General features: G+C 49.2%; 1 protein-coding gene across 2 annotated transcripts; it reads right to left on the bottom strand.

Annotated features, from left to right (window-relative positions):
* On the bottom strand, positions 1-25,559 carry CNMD (chondromodulin). 2 transcript variants are annotated; one of them, XM_072782918.1, is made up of 7 exons: positions 25,385-25,559; positions 24,732-24,872; positions 19,617-19,757; positions 12,972-13,085; positions 7,778-7,931; positions 3,964-4,130; positions 1-540 (listed from the first exon to the last, which is right to left on the bottom strand). In XM_072782918.1, the coding sequence occupies exons 1-7, from the start codon at positions 25,454-25,456 to the stop codon at positions 328-330; spliced, it is 1,002 nt and encodes a 333-aa protein (XP_072639019.1). In that variant the 5' UTR covers positions 25,457-25,559; the 3' UTR covers positions 1-327. The 2 variants fall into 2 exon arrangements, with proteins under 2 accessions (XP_072639019.1, XP_072639018.1); XM_072782917.1 differs by having other exon boundaries at positions 1-543; positions 25,385-25,557.
* Between the last annotated feature and the right edge of the window lie 412 nt (positions 25,560-25,971).

The following is a 25,971-nucleotide window of genomic DNA, read 5'->3' as shown; positions in this document are numbered from 1 at the left end:
TGACATTGTGATTTTTTCATGTTTATTTCAAAGTAGCTTGGAAAGTTAGTCTTGTAAGTAGGCCTTATTGGCAAAGCAAAGCAAATTAAAAATAGCCAGTAATAAAGGGATTGTTAGGGCATTTTAGACTTAAACTACCCTTTCAGTACATTTGCACATTCTGGATGAAGTTCTGTAAAGCAATTGAGAGCTGTTAAAAGTATCTTGAATAGCATCGCTGAAATTGAGTATAAAATACTTTGTGGTCCCTTCAGCATCAAGATGCCTCATACTCTGGTTGTCTCTTGAGTTTTTATGATACAAGCACCGGGTATACGAACTGAGCTTTCACACCATACCCAAGATGCGGGCCACCCACCAGCTACAAGGCATGACAACTCTGCAGGCTGATCGGCAACCTTGATAATTATAAGGCCATGGATAGTAGCCCCCCAGGGGTTCACAGATCTTCTGGCAATGAGTGTAGCTCCGTCTGCATTCTATACAGCAGATTCCTTCGTGATCCAGTCTAGGGTCAAATGTCATGCTTTCCCCTTCCTGCTGCTGTGAAATAAAAGGTAATTATTTGTGTTTTCTTCATAATGAGAATTCTGTAGCATGCACATTATTTTAAAATAAGAACCTGAATATTTCACTGGCACAGGAAATCAGCATATTTTTCTCTAAGAGGTTTTCAATCGTAGAACCTAGTAATTCAGAATTCCTTCTAAAACATCAAGGAACCTTCCACCTGTCATGGGCAGGAAGGTCTTTTGTTTTTTGTTTTTTTTTGTTTTTTTTTTAATGTTCCGTGGTTTCTCCATGCCTTTAATGAGCCATGGTTCCCACTCAGTACTGACTCAACTTGTTTTAAATAGGCAAACAAGAGGAAACCTGATTCAAAAGTAGCATTTTTGCCACTGCTAACTTAAGTCTGTGGAACACTGGTGCCATTTTATACTAACGGCCTCCCGGGCTCTTGGTGCACCCTTTGAAACTCATTGATCTAAGCAAACAGATTGTTACAACAGTTGCACTGGCTGAAAACATCATTTAGATTATCTGCCTCCGTTTCAATCTTGAGGGGTCTGTAACGCTCAGGAGAAGGTACCATATAATGTCTCAAAATTCAAGACCTTAAATTTTGCTTTGTACTTTCTATGTGCCATTATTATAATTACATAGTCATAGATGTAGTAAAAATCACCTACACAACCCCCATTTTCACTGCTGGAGATACCCCAATACTGGAAGGAACTTGCCCTCTGCTAAATGTATGTATCTGGTTTTCCTTTTCATAGATTTCTAGGGGGGGTATAGATTCTGTATTCTAATATGCTACTGAATTACGCTGCCAAGAAGCCCTTGATGTGTATTCTTTATTCACTTCAGTCTCTTTCCTTGGGGAAGTTGAGCCTGGGGAGGTGAAACACCAAACATAGGTTAGGCTTGAGCAAAGTGAACCTCACAACCCTATCATCTTTTGTGGAATACAAAACCTTAACTTTTTTGGGGGGAGGGCAGGGTTTTGTGTTTTTTTTGGGGGGGATATCAAAAATACTGGAAAGGGGAGACAATTGTGTACTGAACGTCATCTAGTTTTGACAGTTGCTAACCTTTTGTCAGATTTGCTTGACTTTTTCCTTTCTGGAAAAATTTTAAATTTTGAGGCGACTTTAAAGAGAACTGGAGGTATTGTGACATTTCAACCATAAATACGTTAGAGTGCACCTCTAAAACAATGTTTTGCCTACACAACTATGATGCCATTACCATACCTAACAAAATTAACAATTCCTTAACACCATCTGATAGTTTATGTTCAAATTTTATCGTCAGAATATTTGCCTTACTCTCCTAAACCATTCTTTTTTTTTATTCTTCAGACTCTTTCTGTTTGTGTTCCCTTATCTCTTGAACTTGGTTCATCTGGGACAGCAAAAAGAAAACCACTTTTTAAATTGTAGCTGACTTGTCTGGGGCAGAAAGAGTCAAAAGCCTGTCGGTTTAGGCATTTCCTCATTTGAGGGTTCAAAAAAGGTTGGTTAAGATCTGAAAGTTGGGAGGAAATCTCAGGTTGTTGCCCTAGGATAGTTCCTTAAAGGAACGTGTGAAAGGACTGAGATCATGGGAGATGTTTTTTCTTAAAGCTGAGCATGAAATAAAGGAAAACCTAATAAAACTGGAGTTTTTCAAGGAAAACGGGTCACTCAAGTCTGGAAGCTAGGCAGATAAAGTCACATCCTGCCCTTCTGTGAAGGGCTTTTGCCCTCTCCCTTGAACCAGATTTAGTTAACCCAGTTACCGGGGGAATAAACTATATTAAATTTTTCTGTTTGCCTATTCAGATTTTATTTATTATTTGAGCTTTAGGGAATGAAGAAGTACTGTGGTGCCCTGAATTTTCCAGTAAGCCTCTGGTCATTTAAAAAAATACATCTCTAAATCTTTCTAAAATATGTTAGTCTAAAATCATAAACTAGAAGACAAATTTGCAACATGTGAAACAGTATAGGACTGAATGGGCTACATAGGAAAAATATGCAAATGAATTGCCTGTCTATGAAAAGATGCTCAAGCTTACACATAATTAAAGACCAGCAAGATGAAACGATGAGAAGATACACTTTTACGACCAGGAAACTGGTAGAGATTTTTGTAAAGTTTGATAATGAGTTGGTGTAATTCCTTGGGAGGAGACCATTTGGCATCCTCCATTAAATAATGTAAAATTCCCATCTCCTTTGACCCAGTAGACCCATACATCTGTATTTATGCTAAAAATATATTCCCACATGTGTACAAAAAGTATAAGACTAATAACTCTGAATAAGGTAATGCCTACTGTGTGCCAAGCACTGTGCTAAGAGCTTTGCCGGCATTACCTCATTTACTCCTTCCCTCTGGGGCATGTATGAGGTTATATACTATTAACAGTATCTTACTAAAAGAACAAAAGGGCAATAATCTACATGTCCATCAAAGTGGAACTAGTTAAATTTCTGCACATCTACCCCCACAATGGAATATGATGTGGCCATTAAAGTGAATGAGGTGATCTATGTAGGAGATCCAGAACAATCTCCAAGAGGTTGTAACTGGAAAGAAAGCAAGATACAGAACTGGTGTATGCTCTCGTGTTAAAAACGTGTATGTTCATGTGGTACACTTTCTTGTGCAAAGAAAACTGGGCAAATATCTACTGTTAATACGTTGCTCTGGGGAAGGTGTCTGAGGTGAAAGAGAAACACACCTCATTGTACACCCTTCTAGATTTAAATATATATATATATATATATGCATGTATTATTTTTTCATTTAAAACACTAGTTGCAAAAATTTATTCTTTTGTTCCCTGCACTTCTAGTAATAGTAAATAATATTTTGTTGAAGATTTGAGACGTTTTTAGAACGTTAGTGCCATCCTTATAAACACCCAGTTCCCAGTGTTTCAGTCCAAAGTGTTTTATCTGTGTAAGTCTGTCTCCCACCTGGACTGAGAGCCCCTGAGGGCAGAAGTTAACTCCTGCCTGTGTTCGATGCACAGGGCGTGGAAGAGAGCAGGTCCTCAACAAATGTCTGTTGAATGAATGAATGAAGTGGTTATAGAGGGAGTAAAGAGAATACTTTCAATTCTGTGTGCTGTCCCCTGGACATGTTCTTGGAAACATTTTTTTTGAATAATCCAATTCCTCATGTGGATTTGTCTTTATGGATTTGCCCGTGCCTCAAAAAAAGGAGAGCACAGAAAACAACTTTGTGTAAGGGTTACAGCCAATACGGATTTCACACTACAGAGACCATGCTTAAGTGTCACCCTCATTTTATAAACTTTGTGACAAATCAAGATGTACTTTTAAAGTAACTGAGTAAAAATCTAAGTTGAATACTAAGTGCTCATTTGAAACTTCAAGTAGAAATAACCACCACTTCAATGTTAGGTTCAAGGGATTCATCAGCAGTCGTGACAACATTGGTACGTACGTGGTAAGGGTTGTCTGGATTGAAGGGTTCTGAATCCTCTTGAACACTGGGTCTGGTTTCATTATTTGGTCCTCCAGGGCCTGGGTTGCCCCGTGGTCCACTGCGTGGTCGTCTTGTAGTAGTTGTAACGATTTTTCTTGCCAATTCTCTTCTTTCTCTCTGGATTTCTGAAAAAAAAAAAAAACAATTGCTGTACATTCATTTGTTTGGATAATTAAGGAAGTACTGTGTTTATCAGGGTAAGAGCATAAAAGGGTGTCAAAACACATTCTTACCCAAATACTGAAATTTGTATTGATGATTTTTTTTAAATAATAAAGCATGTTTCAGTGAAAGTCTTGGGTTAGTAGATAAACATACAGAAAACCATATAAATATAAAACTTATTTGGTTTTATAAGTCCTAACAGACAGATACTGTGAGATAGCTGACAAAAACCCATTCTCAATCCTCTGTTTCTCTACCAGCCTCTACTGTAGGGGCTGAGAAAGTAAAATACCACTTGCTTGCCTAGCCTCCCTTGCAATTAAGAGAGACCAGATGGAATATTTCTGGCCAGTGCGATGTAAGCAGAATATATTGGTGCAGTTTCTGAGAAAGCTTTTGCTTTCTTGGGGAGAGAAGACCAATACAGCTTTTTTTCTGTCTTGTCTTCTTTTCTTGAACATAGATAAATCTCGGTTACGAGAGCCAATTTGTGACCAGAAGGGATAGGCACAAAGATGATAAACTAGCATGCTGTAGGTAGCAAAACGGACAACGAGAAAGAGCCTTGCTGATACGGCTGAGTAGTTGACAATGCCAGAAACCTACCTCCAGATGTGTGACCATATGAATAAAAACCAGCCTGTATTTATTGAAACCCCTGACGGTCAGGTATGGTTACTTGCCGGCCTGAACATCTCTTGTTTTTTCAGTAAGCTCCACACCCAACAGGGGGCTTGAACTCACAACCCTGAGATCAAGTCACGTGCTCCGCCAGCTGAGCCAGTGAGGCCTCAGCCCTGTGCATTCCGTATGGATTGACCATAGATGTCTAAAGCCTTATAATTTTCAGGGGATTAAAAATCGTATGGTGGAATAGAGCAAGCAGATGCTTGTATGCATGAGGGCATCACGGCTCAGTAGGGCCAAGAGACTTGGCCAAGATCACAGGTTGGGTGGCAGAGTCAGGAGCCGAGCAGGCCCTGTCTGGCTCCCGGCCAGTGCTCTGGTTCATCACACCGCCGCCACCCGTGGCTGCCGAATGACGAACATGGGAAGGGCCACACGGTGCGTGGGCTTCAGTGTCTCAGGCTCATTTTCTTCATCTGTCAAATGGGGATGATGTATCCAATTGGCAGAGGAGTGATGGAGCCCAGTGTTGTGTCTGAGGGTTTTGGCACAGCATTTGGCCTCTGATCGCTCGTGTTGGGTGGCGAGGACTGCGTCATCCCAGGCTATTTCTGAGGCCCTGGATGTGCTCTACGGCCACGGAGAGCTTCCACGGATCATTTTTTAGGTTTCTGAGCTGTTGGCTGGAGAGGCATCAGAGCCCTGGATTCAAATCTCAGCACCCCTTCTTTTAACTAACCGAGTGACCTCTGGCAAGTTCTTCAATCCCGGTGAGCCTTGGTTTCTTCATCTACAAAACGGGGTTAGTTCACGGCCGACGCGTGGACGGGTGCTAAGGAGTGGCTGGGGCCGGCCGCGGGGCTCTGGCACAGTGGCCGGCGGGTGGCACGCACAGCTCCGTGGCCACCAGCCCGGCCCTGCTCTCGCCCTGCGCCCGACACACACGGAACGTGCAGGACCTGCCAGCCCAAGGACCCGAGCCAGAGGCTGCTGGAGCCTGGAGTTGGGGGGCTTCTAGGAGAACGGGGTGGGGGGGACCGAGCATCCTCAAAGGGGGGTTTATTTTCTTGATCTTTATCAAATGCAACTGCATTTACGAGAGACTGAGCAAAAACGCCTCATGTTTAAGGTGTGTCCTCTTCCACTCTGCGCCCAGCCCCATGGTTACTGAACCCTCTTTGGCCCCGGGGGCATCTGGGTGGTTTCCACTTCTCTGGTGCCGGATGTCACGGGTCATCCTGGGGTGGGTGTTGTGATGACTGAATAGTTAAGATGCGGTCACGCTGTGGGCGCTGAGGGGCCAAGCTGCACCCCGGATGTAGGGAGCACACCCTTTCCCAAAGGGTGGAGGCACTCACTGTCAGACGAGCACCGGCTTCCCTCCCCACCCCGCCCTCTTGGCCCTGCTCTGTTGTCCGTAGCGTCTGCTATCCTACCATACGATTTTCTCATCTTAATTTAGTGTTTATTAACTGCCTCCCCCTTGCTCCAGTGTAAACTCCCCGAGGGCAGGGGTTCTCTCCTCTGTTCTGCACCAATGCACCCCGACTACCTAGAACAGGTAAGTGGTGCATAATAAGCCTTCAAGAACGTCTGCCGAATAAATGAACTCTCTGGGTAAGAGGCTTGTCCTCAAACAGAAGGCGAGGAGAGAGCGCTCTACATGGTGGCAGAGTCAGAGGCTTTTTGTCCTTGACTGCACAAGGTGACAGGTATTGGAGAAGTAGTTCCTGGGGGCTGGAAAGCAAGAAGGCCCCATTCCACGTGGAGGCAGGTGAGGGATCAAAAGCCAGCACTTGACAGAAGGCCACAGAACTGAGTTGCCAGCACCCACTGGAGCAAGAGCATGGATGGCAAGAGGGACAGTCCTTTCGGCAGCACCCCCGCCCCCCAGGCCCCAAAAGTGGAGACAGACACTGCTCATGCTACTCCTCCTTCCTAGGCCGGCTTGTGGCCTCAGGATCCTTCTCAGCTCTTCCAGAAAGCCACTGCCGGTGGCCTATAAGTTGGATCTCACTTGCTTTGCCTGAGTCAGAAAGTAACCACCTCATCCAGGCTCTGGGACATAATGAGACTTGTGACCCGCTGGAATGAATTAGTAGTGACAGAAACAGAAGCCTGGACTTTCTAAGCCCGCTGAGTTATTTTTGTTTTTGTTTTGTTTTTAATTGTGCTAAAATATACATAAAATTTAGCACCGTCACCATTTTTGACTGTACAGTTGAGTGGCATTGCGTGCATTCACATGGCTGTGCAAGTGTCTAGCTCCACAGCTTCTTTCATCTTGCAAAACTAACTGCACCCTTTCTGTAATCACTGCCCGTTGCCCCCTCCCAAGCCTGGGGGTTTTAATGCTGGTATTTTATTTCCATGCTCCTCACTCACTGTCCAATAAAATCTTCCAGAAAACATACATTTCTAGCTGAGCCGTGCTGGGAGAAAGGCCTTCCTTCCACACTTGAGCCAGAGCCACAGAGTAGGCCACTGGGGGGTGGGGTGACCGTGGTGAGGAGTGAAAGGACCCCTGGGGACAGAGTAACTCTGGGAAAGGGGTTGGCCCTTGGGTCCACAGCCAGCTCCCAGGTGTGCTCCAACCTAGCCCTGAACCCCAGGGGCCCTTCATTTCTTTTCACGGGGCTTGGAAGCTGATGCTCGAGCCTCAAACTTGAAGAATCTCAACCTATGACCACAGCGGCTTTTGGCTGTCCCATAATTCTAGGTGTGAGCATCACAAAGATCCAGCAGTACGACACCGTCTTAGTCCCTCGATTCTGTGCCGTAGGAATGAAAAAAAAAATGTAAAATTGGAAAGTGCAAATGGATGAAAGCAGAAAGAAGGGGAAGTGTCCTAAATAAAAACGGCAGGGAAGGCAGGATGCAGGGGTGCCCACCCTGATGGGCTCCCACTGTGGAGGGGCTCCCAGAAGCTCACGCAAACGGGGAGCCTCCCCAGCAGCAGTAAGAGAATTTAAAATGTCACCTCTTGGATACGTTGGCTTCAGCCAGAAAATAGGAAGGTCGCCACAGAGTTCTAAGATCCTAGAACTCAAGAAGCTGTTGTCCTTCACAGGCTGGTCTACAGCCACCCAGATGAGAGAATTTTCTTCGTATTTAACTGGCATGATCTTGCCTTCCTGCAAATAAGTAAAAATGAAATGCACTGAGCAAAGGAGACAGTGACATATGCTGCGTATTCAAAGTGCTGGTACAAGATGATTCCGCCTAATAACTTAATGAGAATTGTGTGTGGGTGTTGGGGGGAATGTGCGGGGTGGGGGTGTGTATGTGGGGGATGTGGGGTTGTGGGATGTGTGTGTGTGGTGTGTGTAGTGTGTGGTGTGCAGGGTGGGTGTGGGGGTGTGGGAGGTGGGCGTGGGGGTGTGTATGTGTAGAGGAGTATGTAAGGTAGTGGGATGTGTGTGTGGTGTGGGGAGGGTATGTAGGGTGTGGGGTGCGTGGAGGGGTGTGTAGGTGTAGGGGGGTATGTGAGGTTGTGGGATGTGTATGTGGTGTGGCATGGGGAAGGTATGTAGCGTGTGGGTTGGGTGTGGGGGTGTATGTGTAGGGGGTATGTGAGGTTGTGGGATGTGGTGTGGTGTGGGGAGGGTATGTAGGGTGTGGGGTGGGTGTGGGGGTGTATGTGTAGGGGGTATGTGAGGTTGAGTGTGTATATGGGTGTGTGTAGTGTGGTGCATGTGGGGATTTGGGGTGCGTGGGGTATGTGTGTGGGGTATGTAGGGTGTGTGTGTGGGGTGTGTAGGGGGGCATGTGTGGGGTTGTGGGGCATGTAGTGGTGTGTAGTGTTGGGGGGGGGTAGTGTGTGGCAGGGTGTGTGTCTTTGTAGCTCTCTTCACAATATTGTCTTGGCCCCTTTTGTCGCCCTGCCTTTGGATAACTGAAACGTGTGAATACTGAATGTCCTGAGTGGAAGTGAAAATTACTTGATAACCAACTTTCAGACTTAGGTTAATCTGATGTTTTTGATCAAAGATTTTTTTGAGGAAAAGCAATTGAATGGACTCTGAAATCCTATAAAGGAGAGAGGAGCCCTTCATTTGAAGTGAAAAATCCTTTGGGGTTTTGTTCTGCAGCTTCCAAACAACAATGGAAAAAAGCAAGTGATTGGTTCTTTAATGTCTTCAGTTCAAAGTATTATTTAACATAAACCATTTCTACATTTCCCAGCTATAACAAAACACATTTCAGATGTTCCTCGCATCAAGCACACCACTGAGATTTCAAAGCTAAACCCCGGATTTTCTTCTACAGCAAGATGCTGAGAACTGTCTGATGGCCCAGGAGACAAATTTATTTTGCCAGGTTGTTCCTTTCATATATTTATTAGTTTGCAATAGGTTGGAGAAATTAAAATGTTTTCTCCATGTTTTTAGCTAAAAGCAGCCCTTCAGTTATACTTTCTCCCCCAGGTTTATGGCTGCATTAAAACAACTCCAAGGTATTGGAGGAAGCTACCACTCAGGTAATCCAGTTATTTACCTTAAATTAAATGGCTCCATCCAGGAAATGAATGCTCTTTGGGTACAGCAGCTTTTTAAAGTTACACAAAACTGATGAAAAATTGATAAGAACAAGTGGTGCATCAATCTACTCCATCATAATCTGAAGTGGGGGGGATCCCTGGGTGGCTCAGCGGTTTGGCCCCTGCCTTCTGCCCAGAGCGTGATCCTGGAGTCCCCGGATTGAGTCCCACATCGGGCTCCCTGCATGGAGCCTGCTTCTCCCTCTGCCTGTGTCTCTGCCTCTCTCTCTATCTGTGTCTCTCATGAATAAATAAAATCTTTAAAAAAAAAAAATCTGAAGTGGGCAGTCATCAGGGGGAAGAGTGGAGAATGCAAACATCGCATCCTACAAACTAGGAACGTGAGATCCCCACCCGCCCCGCCCCAATTCGCCTCCCCTGCCCCTGCCACGAGGTCCTGCTCCTGTGTGAGGCTGCAGTGTCCCTGCCCCCAGGACCCGAGCTCTCAGACTCTCCAGCAGCCAGGGGTGCCCGTGCGACCAGTTCTAGACTATGCGGTGAGCCCTGAACCAGGTCAGGTGGCTGGGAGGACTTCAACTTCTCCCAATTAAAGGGAAGTCACAGTTGGAAGGCACTGCTCAACCTCCTCCTGACTCCCTTACTTACGGGTGATGTTTGGAGCTGGAAGGAAGAATCAAAAATAAAAAATAATAAAAAAAAATAAAAAAAAAATCAGCGCTGCAGCCCCCTCCCTCCACATGGCCTACTATGGAGAAAAACAAAGCCTGCTGGGTTAAGTCACTCAGAGTGTAGTTTTCTGCACATTCTCGATTTATGCAGACACATTGCCTGAATCTGGCTTTGTCCACCAGAGGATCCACCAAGCACAACCCAACTAACGAAAACAGGGCAAATAATTCGCCTCTATGGTCTAAGAAAAGAACCAGACGCAGACAAAGCTCCAAAATGCTAAGCTGTTCATCACGGTGAGTTATTTCTATATTCCAATAATTATGTTGAATCGTTATTTGAAATAGTGAAAAACTGAAGACGGCTGAAGCATTCGAGAACAAAAGACTTTTAAAATTGTAACCGTCTGATGACATATAATATATCCATTACAGTCTACACTTGAGAAGAACTAAAGTGAAGATAAGAATATTTTGAAATTTTGAAAAGAATATCGCACACACCCGCACATGAAAATAATTCACCAAGACATTAACGTTAACATTAACATCTGTGGGTTAAGCGATTGTGGGGGATTTTCTTCTCTGTTCTTTTTTATGTAGTTTCCAAATTTCCTATAATGACCAAGTATTGGTTTTGAAAAGCAGAAGGAGCAGCAGCAGCAGAAGAAGAAAAAAAAACTTGTTTTCTAAAAACCCTGGAAATGTTCTACAAACTTATGATGAGGTCTCGGTCAGCTCCGGGTGGAGAGCTGGCCCTCCTGGAAGGCAGGAGGGGAGAGCTGGTTTCTTCGTGCATTTAACAGAGGAAAACCTAAAGGATTCTGCTTTGCAGAAATTGAGCGCTAGGACAGGAACAAAATGGAAACGCAGTAAGAGAAGCTCAAGGCTCAGAACGAAGGTCTTGGGCTCATCTTGAGGGTCCCTACGGGTGGGGTCACACTGGGAGCCCGAGTGGCACAGCTCAGGAGAACAGACTGTCACATGGTGGAGCAAGGAAGGTCTGGAAACCATGTCCCCCGGAGGAACATTTGGGGAGACCTGGGAGCAGAGAAGAAAGCTGGGGACAGGGCAGCCAGCTTCAAACACTCACAGGTTAATCTTTTAGCTTTTGTTTTGCTTTGTTTTGAGACACCTGCGGCTGCTGCTGCTCCTATGACAGCAAACAATTAGGCAGTTTCCAGGCCAGCACCTTTGCTTCCCCTTATTTTTCCTCCTTTCCTCCGTCCTTAAGGGAGCTGAGGCCTGCTTTACCTCCCTCTCGGGGATACAGGAAGGGCCCTAAGCTGATCATAATGGAATTAGTCGTTTATAGCAGCAGCCAGGTAGTCATTATCTAGTAGGTCCCAGGGCCTCGGGGACAGGATGCAGACCCCCAGTGTGCAGGTGACAAAACTCAGGTTGGAAGAATCGAAACCACGTCCATAGCAAGTGGCAGAGCTGGGATTTGAACCCCACGTTTTCCTTTTTTTTTTTTTTTTAAGATTTTTATTTATTTATTCATGAAAGATAGAGGGAGAGAGAGAGGCAGAGACATAGGCAGAGGGAGAAGCAGGCTCCATGCAGGGAGCCCGACACGGGACTCGATCCTGGGACCCCAGGATCACGCCCTGAGCCAAAGGCAGGTGCTCAACCGCTGAGCACCCAGGCGTCCCATGAACCCCGCGTTTTCCTAACTGCAAAGTCTATCTTCCTCCTGCTGCCCCTGCCACAGCTCAAAGGGAAGACGACAATGCATGTGACCACTTCGTAAGGCCTAGAGCATCACGTGAGTGTAAGCTATTAGATGTGTCTCGAGAACTCTGTGCAATTCTTAAAGTGAATTTTTATAAAAATCAAGCTCAAAGGTAAGTTGTGACTAATAAATGGAAGAAGTAGGCTTTTAAAAAAAAAACAACAACAAACCAAACTCGCAAGTCTTGACACGTAGAACAGGAATGAATACATGTAAAGCAGCTGCCCTGAGCTGAGCTGGAGCCAAGGGGAAGAAAGCGTAGGGCCCAGAGTGGGGCACAGGGGCTTGTGCTATTGCCCAGGAGGGGAACGCCCCGTCACTACTTTTCTACAAGGGGCGGGGGTGGGGGGTGATCAGCGGTTGGGTGATTTTCAGGAGAATTCCTCCCGTACTGAGTGGAACTGAGGCAAGAAAGCTCCTGGCGGGGGGATGGGGGGGCTTTTAATGAAGATTTTGTCACGAGATGTCCTTTACAGTGTTCTCATCACTAACCAGCTCCTTCAATGTTAGGGGAGCAAGAGCCATGTGAAGACCGAGCCCCTCTGTGCACTTCTACAGGTTGCCCGACACTGTAAGGCATCCCGCGTGCAGATCTCTGTGGACCGACCAGTAGGACCCAAACAGTTTCCATTCCTTTGGCAGAAAAGGAAGGGAACCCAGGTTCCGGCCGCGGACCCATGTGGGCACTGGAGCCGGCGAGGGCCAAGGGGTGGGCGCTGTCCCCCAGCCGGGTGCTGTCCCCCAGCCGGGCTCTGTCCCCCAGCTGGGCTCTATCACCCCGCCGGGCGCTGTCCCGGAGCCGGGTGCTGTCCCCCGAGCCAGGTGCTGTCCCCCAGCTGGGTGCTGTCCCCCAGTCTGCTGTCCCCGAGCCGGGCACTGTCCCCCAGCCGGGATCTGTCCCCCAGCCGGGTGCTGTCCCCCAGCTGGGCGCAGTCCCCCAGTTGGGCGCTGTCCTGGAGCCGGGTGCTGTCCCCGGAGCCAGGCGCTGTCCCCCCAGCTGGTTGCTGTCCCCCAGTCGGGTGCTGTCCCCCAACCGGGTGCTGTCCCCCTAGCCGGTCGCTGTCCCCCAGTCGGGTGCTGTCCCCCAACTGGGTGCTGTCCCCCAAGCCGGGCGCTGTCCCCCCAGCCAGGCGCTGTCCCCCAAGCCGGGCGCTGTCCCCCCAGCCGGGTGCTGTCCCCCAGCCAGGCGCTGTCCCCCCAGCCAGGTGCTGTCCCCCAGTCAGGTGCTGTCCCCCAGCCGGGTCGCTGCCCGCAGGCCCGAGGTACCCACCAGTTCGGAGGAGATGCTCTGCTTGGTCGCCGTGCCCACCTCAGGAACGCGCGCCTTCACCTGCGCCTTGATGTAGCACTTTGCTCCTCCGGCAAAACGGATCCCGGTGATGCCCTGGGAGAGAAAAGTGTATCCGCCCGTCTGTCCGCCTGGCCGTTGGTTCAGCGCCCGCGGGCACGGGCCGGCCTGGGAAGAGCCGCACGGACGGGCGGCTGCCCGTGGGGAGCGGACCGCGGAGCTGCATTTCCCAGAAAGAGAACTCGGAGGCGAGGTCAGGGCCCGCCAAGCGCTAGCGAGAAGCCAAAGCAGTGCCCGGGGCAGGAGGGCCAGAGGGTGGTGGCTGGGGACCCCCTGCCGGCAGGCCCGGGAGCGATGCTGTCTTGTCCGCGCAGCCTTCCCTGACCCTCCTGGGCCAAGCGGCCTCCTCCTCCCTCTGGAAGCCCCCACCCAGCATCCCCCTTAGTGTCATTCCCTCATCGGACACTTAGCCTTCTGTCCCCGTGTGCCTGCTCCTCGGCAAGGTTCTGTCCCTACTCAGTTATAGGCCTCTTGACATCGGTACCTGAATCTTTTGCTTTTAGGGTCATCCCACAAAGGTTCTCAAAACCTGTGGGTGGGCCCAGGGGCGCCTGGGTGGCTCGGTCAGATAAGCGTCTGCCTTCGGCTCAGGTCCTAATGCCAGGGTCCTGGGATTGAGTCGGCATCGGGGCTCCCGGCACAGCGGGGAGCCTGCTTCTCCCTCTCCCTCTGCCTGCCGCTCCCCCACTTGTGTCCCCCCACCTCCATTGAATGAATAGATAAGATCCTTAAAAAAAAAAAAAAAAGATGCAGGCCCCATTCATTAATTCCATGAATTCAGATTTTACCTAAGTCACCAAGCAGGGGAAACTGTAAAGCTTCCTACAACACCAGGAGCGGACCTTTGTTCCCAGGCCTTACCCGAGGACTTGGATGCTTTGTTTTTGTCACCTATGAGACACAAACAGTGTCTCCTCCGTCAGCCCAGGGACCAGCCTCGAGGGAACCGTCAGCCTCAGGGCTCCAGGCACGGTGGACGGCTCGGCCCCAGTGCTGCGGCAGGTGCATCGGGCATGACAGTCCTTTCTGTCCCGGGAGTGTTTCCTTTCCCCCTGCTGGTGTATTTCCTGATGAGCGAGGGGCCAAAAACGGTATGAAAAGGCCTCCAGACTGTACGCCATGACAACACGCACCAACAGAAACCCAAACACCTCAGCGTGTGCATCCTCTGCTCAGCTGAGACAAATGCCAGGGGGACACGGGGCTGGTTCTAGGATCACTGCCGCACAGCCATGGTGGGAGGGCAGAGAAAAGCATTCAGAAACCTCCGGGTCCTGGCTCAGGACTCGGCCCCCTTCAGTAAAGAGCCGAGGACACTCGGGGCAGGTTGGACCATCTGTAGCCTGAGAGCCAGCAGCCCTACAACAGCTGGGGTGGGGGTGGGGGGAGTGCGGAGAAGGCAAGGCTCCCTCTTCCTGAAGCTCCTCTGGCTCTGCCTGGTGGCCTAGCTGGCCGTGTGCACACGCGTGACACAGGTGTCCTGGCATCACCTCTCACCCAGAGAGAGGTTGGTAGCAATATACTCGCTTTCTCCAGGGGGAAGGACTCACTAGGCACCAAAACCAGCCAGAGAGATTTTGAAGCCATAGATGCCTGGGGATCCCCAACTAATTGGCCTGGGGGCAGTGCCCAGACACGGGCATGCTTCAAAGCCAGGGTGGAGGACCAGCCATGCAGGGACAAAAGACCTTATTCAGGGTGACAGTGTTTAGATGACTGAAATAGGCTGCCACAGACTGAATGGTATTGTTCACGTCACCCAAACTCCTGTGTTGAAACCTACACCCCCAATGGGATGGTAGCTAGAGGTAGGGCTTTTGGGAGGTGATGGGGTCATGAAGGCAAGAGCCCTCGAGAATGGGATTAGTGCCCTCCTCGAAGGGACCACAGAGAGCTCCCTCGCCCCTTCTGCCTCGTGAGGACAGAGTGCGAAGACGGGCCCACTAGGACCCGGAAGCAGGCCCTCAATAGACGCTCATCTGCAGGTGCCTCGACCTTGGACTGCCCAGCCTCCAGCCCTGCGAGAGGTTTCTGGTGTTAAAGAATAATCACCCCGTCGCTGGGAATCTGTTACAGCACCTTGCGTGGGCTAAGACACGCAGCTTTCGAGTCCCAGTCTCTTCTGCACCAGCAGCAGCTCACAAATTCTCACTTGCATCAAAATCACCTGGAGGACTCGATAAACTTAAAGGCTGTTGGGTGCCACCTCCGGAGTTTCTGACGCGGTGGGTCTGGAGTGGGGGCTCCACTTTGCATTTCCCACAAGCTCTTAGGTGCTGCTGCCGCTGGTGGCCCAGGGAACACAGTTTGAGAACCACTGCTCCCTGCTCTCTCCGGAAGGCCAGCTGCTCTTGTTCCGCATGTAAATCTAGGCCTCACGGTTTGAAAACCAGAAGGCAGTGGGGGCCGGGCGGCAAGGCGAGATGACTGCCACCCCAAGCGGTATGTTCTCTTCACTTGGAACCCTCATATCCTGTAAATGTGAGTTGCAAGGGAGGAAACACCCTATAACACCCTATAACCATTACTGTTTCCCCAAAGGACAGAGCTGATTCTATTGAAAGATTCGCAGCCCCGAATGTGAGTCTAGTATTGAGTTAGCTCTGACAGTCTACACGCTGCGAAGAGAACTGAAACCCCCACAGGAATGGGTCCCGTGGGAAGGAATTCACACATATTAACCACCTTGTCTGGCTACAAATCCATATCAAGCAGCCAGACATATTAAGAGATTAAGTGGAGGGAATGGAAAAGCACAGGAAAGCCACGCAAACCTCCTGTTTTTGCAAACAAACAAGGCCTTAGGAGCTGGTGATAATGAAGAAATCTGCTACCAGAGATAATGAGCGCAGGGTCCAAGGCTCTAGCATGTTTTAAAATAGGAATCAGGTGATTTCATTTTAGCTACACGTTTTTTCTGTCTAGAGGATCTCATGGATTTCTGTGGCTTTATGTTTTTGGGTTTTTTTTAAGATTTTATATTTATTCATGAGATAGAGAGAGGCAGAGACACAGGCAGAGGGAGAAGCAGGCTCCATGCAGGGAGCCTGATGTGGGACTCGATCCTGGGTCTCCAGGATCAGGCCCTGGGCTGAAGGCGACGCTAAACCACTGAGCCACCCGGGCTGCCAGGATTTCTGTGGCTTTAGACCAGAAGTTTCCAACAAGGGGTCCTTCCCCCAAGAGGGCACTTTAGAAATCTTTCAAGGAGTGTTTGGTTGTCACAAAGACTAGGGCTCTCCTGGCCTTCCGTGAGCAGGGCCCAAGGGTGCGGGGCTCCGGAGAGCCTGGGGAGGTCCTGGTCCCTGGGGCCTGGCTGGAAAACTGGGTTGTATCTGCCTAGCATCTAACACCCGCTTACGTATCAACGTAAAGTGACTTCTGGCATAGCTTCAATGCACGATGACATTCTTATTTTCTCTTTTTAAGATTTTATTATTTATTTGAGAGAGAAAGAGAGAGAGAGAGAGAGAGAGAGAACACAGAGGGATAGGGAGAGGGAGAAGCAGACTCCCCACTGAGCAGGGAGCCCGATGTAGGGCTGGATCCCAGGACCCCAAGATCATGACCTGAGCCAAAGGCAGATGTTTAACCGACTGAGCCACTCAGGTGCCCCTCTATTTTTTTTTTTTTCATTTTTGGAGGAAGGGTTATATTGATTTTTGAAGTCACTAACTTATGTACCAGGTAGGTCACACTATTTTTTTCTCTAGCTTTTTAAATTAAAATGTGCATATATACACAAAGTTAAAAGAATTGTGTAGTGAACACTTGTACATACCCACCACGTTATTCTATCTTAATTTCTAACCAGGCTTTATGTTATTTAAATGAGTTATTAGGCCAGAGAGGGTTGGCTTAACCCAATAGCACTGATGCTTTCTAGAACGTAACTCTGAACAAACCCCTTTTTGTATTCCTTGGGGTCCCGACAAAAGACCTTCCTTGACCCACCTCTAGCCAGGCTCCTCTAAATCCTCCTTTTGACTGGGCCCCAACCATGGGCTCTACTTTGGCCAATTTATTCCAGTTTCAGCAAGAATCCTGCTGAGTCTGCCTTGGTCTGCCCATCCTCTATGTCTGACCACTCAAGCTTGCCTTGAGCAAAAATCCCGTTGGTTCAGTTTAGTAAAGCACTACTCTCTCTCTTAGCCATTTTCTATGCACCAATACCCCAACCCTGCTCCTTAGCTATAAATCCCCACTTCTCCTGATCGAATTCAGAGTTGAACTCAATCTCTCTCCCCTACTGTAAAACCCCACTCTAGTAGCCCCCCCCACCTTGGATAGGGTCTGCTGTCTCTTCTTTACCAAGTGGCCTGAATAATCTTTTCTTTTATGGTAGAGGGCCTAGAGCCTTTTGTTCAATGCTCTTCCCTCTCAGGAGGGTTTTTTTCCCCCATTGGCTCTACTAAAATCTTGATGGGGTCCTAGGTTAATAGGGGAGACTGTTCGCCGTTCACTATTCAGAGCCTTTCCTAACCTGGCCCCACTCTCCCTCCCCTTCTCCACCTTCCACCACACTGGGCTACTCAGAACTCAGCAGGCCCTGTGCATTTGTATTCAGTTTTCTTCTCTGGGTCTGGAAAGCCCTGCCTCTATGTCTCTGCGAGTTGAAACCCTAATCATTCTTCAGGACCCGACTCAACGGTCACCACCTCTGTAAAACCTGCTCCAATCTCCAAATTGTCAGCAACTGCCCCTCTGGGTTCCACAGCACTCTGTTCCTAGCTCTGTTGCAGCATGCTTCCGGGCTGACCCTGCGTGGAATGTCTGCCTCCCGAGGGAGGGAACAGGTGTCAGTTAATCTTTGCATCCTCCATGCTTAGCACTCTCCCTTGCACACAGTAGGTCCTGACACCCACCTCTTGAATTTGACCGATGGTGTAAAACACAGGAGAAAGTAATAGCGTGGGGACCACAATGGCTGATGCATGTGTTTTCAAAAGTCGAGGCTTGTTTAAACTCGTAACAGGTTCTATCCATCAAAAAAATGTCCTACTCACCAATTCTGACTTAGAGAAATGTGGAAGCTATCAAAGAGAATTGATCAGTTTGTAAAATATTTGTGGCCCTGTTGGCCTATGAGAACAAAACACAATCAATACCATTATTAACCGAAGGATTATAAAACAGAAATATAGGTTTGGGATTAAAGTATTTTAAAAGTATATTCCTGATTCATGCACATTTGAGAGAGATGGATCTTCACCTGTGTAGCTACCTTTGCATATCTTGATATCGTGACACATCATAGGTGTTCAATTCTGTTCTAGATTGAATGATATGTGTGTGGGGGGGGGTGCGGGGGGTCATGTTTTGTCGTCTTACATTGAACGGTACAAAGAAAAAATGCTTTTACTTTGTCCTGGGTCTGGCAGTAAAAGCCTTTAATAGGTCCAGAGAAATGATCTTTGTGCACTGACCAGAACCGTTTGCAAAGCTCCGATTAAACGGAGTGCAGCTGGTCACATGCAGGGCTGCAGGGCCTGCCCCCACCCCACCCGCCCTTGGGAGAGCCCATTCTGAACACAGCCCGTCCTTGTCATCAGCAAGGAAGACCTAACATCACCAAGGCTCTCTGGAAGGTTAGCATCCGTTTGGTATTCAATAGGACTTGTGAAATGCGTTTTGGCATCAGCAAGGGGAGCTCTTTCATTCAAATGAAAAGCATCTCCACTTTTCCCCATCAATCGGAGCAAGGCGGGTCGATGAGATGTTTGTAGGCCAATAAACTATCAGAAGAGACATTATTTTCAAGTGCCTTTTTTCATTATCAAGTCTCACCTACTCCATCTACAGATTTAACAGGAGAACACAAACAGGGATGCCTTTTCCTCATCTTAGAACATGAGGAGAATAAGATATGTATGTGGCCAACCGGAAAGAGGGCCCGGAGTGCCACTGTCTTGCAGAGGTACCCCGAAGCACAGATGCGTAGCTTGAGGTCTCAGAGTTGCCTGTAAATTGAACTTTTGAAAACAGACGTGTTCACCCTTTTCAAAGGAGACTCGAATATTTTATCTGTAATTGGCCACAGTCAGGAAACCTAGGATTAAGATAGGGGAATTTCTTCAAGCTCATTTTCCGGAATCAATGGGAAATCTGAAGAATTGAGAAAAGTGCATAAACAGGTCCCACCTGTTGTTGACAAGCTTGTTAGATCATACAATTTCCCCTCCCCTCTGCAAGTTCACATTTCGGACCTCGGAACATTTTGGGATGTTTTGAGCATTTTATTCACCGTGTTACAGAAAGCTGCTTGGAAAGAAATAGCGCTCTGGAGTCCTTCTGCCAAGACTTTATATAGTTCCAAGTACCTGTTCTTTTCAGTGCCAAGGTGTTTTTTTTTTTTTTTTTTTCCATTCTGGAAATGGAAAGGACAAACCGTGGTCCTTTCTCAGAGAGAGAATATGCTGCATAATGTATGTTGAACTAGAGGCACCATGACGGCCATAAAGAACAGTTACCACTTGGTTGTGTGTGAGACATGTTGCTTCTCCCTGGATTAGGAAAGTCTTCCAGGCTTGCCTGGCTAAGCCCTCTAAATGCATGAAATATACTTACGTTCTGGAAATCATTAACTTCAATTGCTTCTTCAGCTCCACTTCCCATTTTAAAGGTCTCCAGGTTGTTCCCAGTATCTATTTCCATTGACCCATCTTGTAATTTCCCATTGATACTCATGGTATAATGGACGTTGTAAATCTGGAAGGGAACATAGGAGTCAGTGAGGCTTTCCTTTGAGAGCGATGCAGGGCTTATCTTTAGACCTGCAGTAGACACATTTGTTAGAGACACACCAAATCATCGTTCATAGTAATATATTTGTATATGAGGACTTCATCCATACACCAGTCACTTAGTACAATGAGTTCTTTAAAAATACCTTAAAAGCAAAAGCTTTGGTGATCTCTGATACTTATTCAAGTAGCTCAGGGATTTGCCATCCTGGCTGTGCATACAAGTATGTGAGTAGAAGCTCTAGATCCAGGGCATGCGTGACCCGCCTGGATGAACCAAATCAGAACCTGTGGGGATGGGGCTTGGACACAGATCTTTCTCTTCCTAGGTCAGTTCTACTGACTCTGACTTGGCGGTCAGAGTTGAGAGCCATTGATGGATGAACGGTTAACCAGGCTGTGAACTTAACAAGTCTGCAGTGGCACCTCGATTTGAGAGGTTTTTAAAAACCCCGCTGGTTAAGGTTGGGCCTGGGGTAGAGTATATAGTCAGGACTACAGACAGGGCTGGGATATGCCTGATGTAGAGCAGTCTTTGTAGAGAGCAAGGTCAATGTGCACATCTGTTTTGCTTCAGTGTGGGAGTTAGTCATTTTAATGATTGTGTGGACAGGCATATGGTGGTGTAGGGCATATTGTTATGAGCCATGTAGGGGAAGAAGGGAGGGAGACTTGGCATCCGAGGAGAGCATTGGCCCAAGAATCAGAAAAACGAGTGGTCACACCACTTAGCCCCGGGTCTTGAGAGTTGTCTTGGGTGTAAAATGAAGAAGCTCGCCCTCAGAGATGGTTTTCATTTATGTTCTTAGAGCTCTGAGGTTTCAGAGGTGGCCCAGAGGGGAGGGTGACAGGGCAGGTGGGACTGTGACATCACCCTTTCTTTCCCGTCCACCTACAGTTTGACCAGAGTGGCTCTGCTTGTTTATCTGTTTTATGTGTTGGATTTCTGAATAAAATCTCTCTCTTTTTAGTATATGTGCTACTGAAGCGAGCACTCTTTTCCTTTTTAAAGATTTTATTTATTTACGAGACACACACACACACACACACACACACACACAGAGAGAGAGAGAGAGAGAGAGAGAGAGAGAGAGAGGCAGAGACCCAGGCAGAGGGAGAAGCAGGCTCCCTGGGGGGAGCCCGATCCCAGGACCCTGGGATCACACCCTGAGCTGAAGGCAGATGCTCAACCACTGAGCCACCCAGGTGTCCCTTCTGAGTAAAATCTTAAGAGGAACTTTGTGAACTATATGGTTTTTAGTTTACCACTAAATTAGATCGTCCAAAGGGCTCTCTTACTGTAGACATCTTGTTAGTGCACTAACTAAAAAAATCACACACTGCTCCTGCCTAGGGTGCTGTTGCCCTGCTCGAACTTTCTCTGTATTGTAGGGTAGTAGGTGGGTCTTCCCTTCTCTTTCTTTTTCTGACTTAGAAGCATATATGTATGTGTGTGTGTGTGTGTGTGTGTGTGTTCTTATAGCTTATATAACATATACATATCTTATATATAAAATATATATAAGTCAGAACTGCAAATAGCTCAGGTTCCATTCAAGTCTGATTTTTCTCCCTCATTATGAAGAAAGGCCGCTACATGGACAAACACGGGAAGAAGTATCTCATTACTGGGTCATTGCTTGAGGAAAACTCATTGTCACCAGACCCTCGGAGCACAATTTTGCTTTACCAGCAGAGACATAGAAATGGCTTTGCGGGCCAGTCCCTTTTCGGGCCGCAAACAGCCTTTGCTCAGCGGAACAGAAGACACTGGCACACTATTTCAGCCCAACATATCTCAGTGCCCTGCCTTCCCTCCCAAATGTGGGTTCCTGCAGTATTTTGCCCCCCCCCCCAGGCTTGCCTGATCAGAAGAACCCCTTTTAGGGGTTCGGATTGAGCTGGAGGCTGGAGCACGGCCCACCAGTCTGTTTTGACTTTGCATCCCAGGTGGTCCTCATGATCAGATCAGCCCAGTTGGGGAAACCTGTTTTCTTTGGCTGAGCCAGTGCCTTCTGCAGGTAAGGCTGAGAAAGCGGGCTCTGTTCTGTCCCCGTGCTCTCTGGGCAGCCACTGTTTGCAAGGGCTGGGTATGACCGGCAGTGGGAACACAGCAGACCACATCTGCGTGAGTTCCTGCTGGCACAAGCATCCTTCACTTGTGCAATAGGAGGCTGTGTGTGTGAGAGAGAAACCACTGCACGTAAGCTTTTACTAGGAAGGCAATGCAAAATTTCAGGAATGAATCGTTTCCAAATTCTTTGCAGGTCTTAGGGAGACAAAATTATAACACCAGCAGAGCGGCTTGTGGTCTTAATGTTACTTTCCTCCACCACCGCCCCCTTGCCACTTCTGCACCAGCAGAAGCTCCTGGACTGGGCATGGCTATCGGGTCCTTTGTGATGTAACTTTAGCCCATCCCACAGAAGGAGCACACTGCAAGGCCCAGCGGTGAGAGGTCTGTGCCCTCCCTCCTGGTGTGAATGGTGGGAGAGCAAACCAAAGTGACTTCCAAGGTACTGGGCCCTGAGCTCAGGAGGCGGGCCAGGTGGAGCAGTGATCACATTGCCTGCTCTGGGCCAATGGAGCTGTTGGCACCCAAGGCGATATTCTAAGTACTACGGAGTTTATTATTTGCCAAAATTCTGCTCAGTGTGGTGCCTTTTACAGCCAGGAATATTTGCTAATGAGTTTCTAATGAAGCCTGGGTTCTGTAAGATTAATGACATAATGCTTGGGACTATATTTCGAAAAATCAGTCTGAGAATAAAGGCCCCGAGCACTGACCTCATCCCCTCATCCCACAGGGCAGGGCTGTCCGCCACTTCTCATTGGTGGGACCTTCCCCATAGTTCGAAACCTGTCCCATTTACAATCACGCAGGTGGGACATGGCCTCAATATTTCAGCCCCATCACTTGTCCCCCCAATTATCAGCACTCTGATGCTCCCTAGTCCTCCAGCCTGTCCTGAGGGGATTTACCCTTGTGAAAGGGAGAGGAGGTGATTGACAGCCCATTCCCCTCTATAAACAAATACAGAAGAACAGAGGAATGGATACCCCCAAAGAGTGGGGAGTCCATTTGGTGGGAGACATCTTTTTGTTCGACAGAGACTTACGTGGATTGCTATCCCTGAAGACAAGTGTAAATAGTACACCTGTGCATGTGCAATGCTGAGATGGTGCCACATGTACCCTGTTTAGTATTTTAGTGATTTGTTTTTCTGACTTAAGTAATCTAGAGCAGCACCAAATATTTTGGGAGTAAAAAAAAAAAAAAAAAGATAACCATGATTTTCTTCATTCTCCTGCCTGTCCGGGAAATAGAAATAACTTTGATTCTTGGCAAACAATTCAATATTCCTCTGGAGTCTTAGGATTTAATACTGCTGCTCTCTTGAACCAGACCCTTGTGGCAAAGTACAAGGTGCAAAGAGGGAACCCCACTTTGTCAGCAGGATCATTCAGTCTCTCTCTTTTTAGAAGCTTGCCCGTTAGTTGTGGAATAATTAAATATCAAATGGTATTCATTTTAATATACATCATGTCTAAAATCCCTACCGTCCCCCCCCAAAAAAAGCAAAGCTATTTTTATCTCCAAATGACCTGTACCCCTGAGGTTTTGTCATCTAAAAGAAAGCATTTACATTCGAATACCAGACAATTTCCCAAGGATGACAATCTCAACCCTGCTATTAATGGAGATGTAGATCTTGAAATTGTTCTTCTGCTCAGATCTGCTGCTTTCAAACATGAGCATCTGGCCTAACTTCTATATTTAAAATACAAATACATTAAGGCACTTTTCAAATATACACAAAATACTGTGCAGTTCTGATCTTACAAATCGATGCTGGTAAATTTGATATAGTCTCTAAAACAGACTCAGTGCTAAATGGCATGATTATCTACAGTAGGCATTTGAGTTAAAAATACAAATTATGCAGTGACTGCAGAAGATGTGATGTGTAAAATGGTTGAATTGCTTTCAGCACCATTTTCTCTAAGTACTGGAATTCGTTCATGCTTTGAATTTCATGGTGGGAGAGAGGGGGAGTGACAAACAGCAGTCGCAGATCCTCTGAGGGTAGTGATTAAGAAAAAGCCCTTTGTGTGTATCCAGGAGATGGAATTCTTTTCCATTAGCCCAAAGCAGCTTACACCAGGCCTGGCAATGGTCATCAAGATAAAAATGCCCCACCTCTTTACCTGGGTGAACCAAATCCAGAGTGCTCAGAGAACGCCCTGGAAATCCACCCAGTCAAGTCAGAAGCGCTTTTTACACTCCTTGAGAGCTGGGGTTGCTTTACAACGAATAGTCACACACAAGGAAAGTAGGACAGCAGTTAGTGAAACAGTTACCATTAAATCACACGTGACTAGGCCAGCATTGATTTTTTTTAAAAAGAGATTTGCCACCTTTAAGGAAGTCAGACTATTTCTTTGCCTTGGGGCCGGAGAGAAGGGAAAGGCCTCAGCCATCACCCAGTCCCCTTTCTTCCCCCGGGATGAGGCCGGAGAGGAGAGGCCTCACCCGCAGCCCCTCGACGGTCCCCCTGGTCCCCCTGTATCGATCGTAGCTTTAGCTCCCCCCGCAAGCGCGGGGCCGGGAGCCCCAGGGAGGAACCTCCCTCGAGCGCCCGAGCTGCCTCTTCCCGCTCCTCTAGGCGGGGGGTGGGGGGGACTCTCCCTGCAAACCCTGACTTGCTTTCCCACGAAGTTGCCAAGAGCAGAAAGGCGCGCGGTGGTGCTGGATGGAGGGGGGGGGAGGAGGTGCCCCGGGGCCGGGGGGAGAGTCTGCGGGGCGAGAGGGGACCCCCCACCCCGAGGGGACCCCCCACCCCGGGGCACCAGCGCCCTGGCTCCCCCCCCCGCCCCGGGGGGACCTCCCCGGCCTGCGCACCCCGCCTGGGGGCCGCACCCCGCCCTCTGGACTCACGTGATTGTCGCTCCCCTTCCAGAAGTAGAAGGCCCCGATGGCCCCGAAGAGCAGCAGCACCGCCCCCGAGATGAGGACCACGGCTCCCACCTTGAGCAGCCGCGCGGGGCTGGAGGGCTTCACGGTCACCGTGGCGTAGGCCTGCGGGCCGGGCGGGGGCGGGGGCATGGGCAGGGGGGACCGTCAGGTCTGCGCCCCGCAACCGGCCTGGGGGGGGGATGGGGATGGGGATGGGGAGCGGCGCGGCCCCTCTCGCCGCGCTCCCTCCCGCGGGGCCCCAGTCCTCGGGCGCGGCTGGGTGATGCGCACTCTTCTGGCGGAGCAGAAGGGAAGGGGAAGGGAGAGGGGTCTGCGGGTCCCGAGCCCCCCACCCTCACCCCTGCACACGTGCAGGTGGGGGCGCCCGCCTCCCACCTTCCGAGGTGCAAATCCTGACCCGGGGCACAGGACCCAGACGCCCCCTCCTGAGTCCGGGCCCCACCCGTCTGCAGGTCCCGAGCCCCCACCCCATCCCCCACACGCGCAGGTCGGGGCGCCCGCCTCCCACCTTCCGAGGTGCAAATCCCGACCCCGGCAGGGACCCAGACGCCGAGGCCGGGCCCCTTGTGTGGCCGGAGCGGGCAGCGGGGCCGGGGATCCCCAGCCCGACTCACCGGGGGGCTGCAAAACTCGACGTCGTCGGGCCCCACGAGGGCGATGGGAACTTTGTCGCAGTTTTCGGTCATGGCCGCGGCGGGAGGAGCGAGGCAGCGGGAGGCTCGGCGCGCCCCGGCTCTGTCCTGCGGCCCCGACGGCCCGGGCTCTCAGCGCCGCGCAGGGCCAGCCCAGCCGGCCCACCCCTTCCCGCGCCTCACCTCACCTCTCCTCCCTCCTCCCCCCCCAGCGGCCCGGGAGCTCGTCCTGCATTCCCCACGCTCCCTCTTCCCGCCCTCCCGGCCTCCTGCCCCTCACCCCCACCCCAGAGCACCCCGAGTGGGTCCCGGTCCACGGAGGATGCTGAGTCCTGGGACCCCCAAATGTGAAAATGCCAGGACTCTTCCTATCATCCAAGGCTCTCTCAGAGCACTCTGCTGTGACACCTGGCTGGGGACCCACTTCCTGCCTCTGTCTGTGCATTGGGAGCCCGTGGTGGAAGGGGACAGAGTGGAGGGCAGGTCTGGCATTGCTGGGGGGGCCCGGGGTCTAGAGCATGGAGCAGGGCCAACGAGGTGGCCCTTGCCACCCCTGACTCCACAAGATC

The sequence above is a fragment of the Canis lupus genome, chromosome 17 (genome assembly GCF_048164855.1).
Source record: "Canis lupus baileyi chromosome 17, mCanLup2.hap1, whole genome shotgun sequence".
Classification (NCBI taxonomy): Eukaryota; Metazoa; Chordata; class Mammalia; order Carnivora; family Canidae; genus Canis; species Canis lupus.
The sequence above is the reverse complement of the archived record's forward strand: the minus strand, read 5'-3'. Positions and strand labels throughout refer to the sequence as shown.

Coding starts and splice junctions, on each gene's coding strand:
- CNMD (XM_072782917.1), bottom strand. CDS start 25,456: ATGACCGAAAACTGCGACAAAGTTCCCATCGCCCTCGTGGGGCCCGAC. Junction 24,873..25,384: donor TCGAGTTTTGCAGCCCCCCG/GTGAGTCGGGCT, acceptor CCCGGCCCGCAG/GCCTACGCCACGGTGACCGT. Junction 7,932..12,971: donor AGAGCATCTCCTCCGAACTG/GTGGGTACCTCG, acceptor ACTTATTTGCAG/GAAGGCAAGATCATGCCAGT.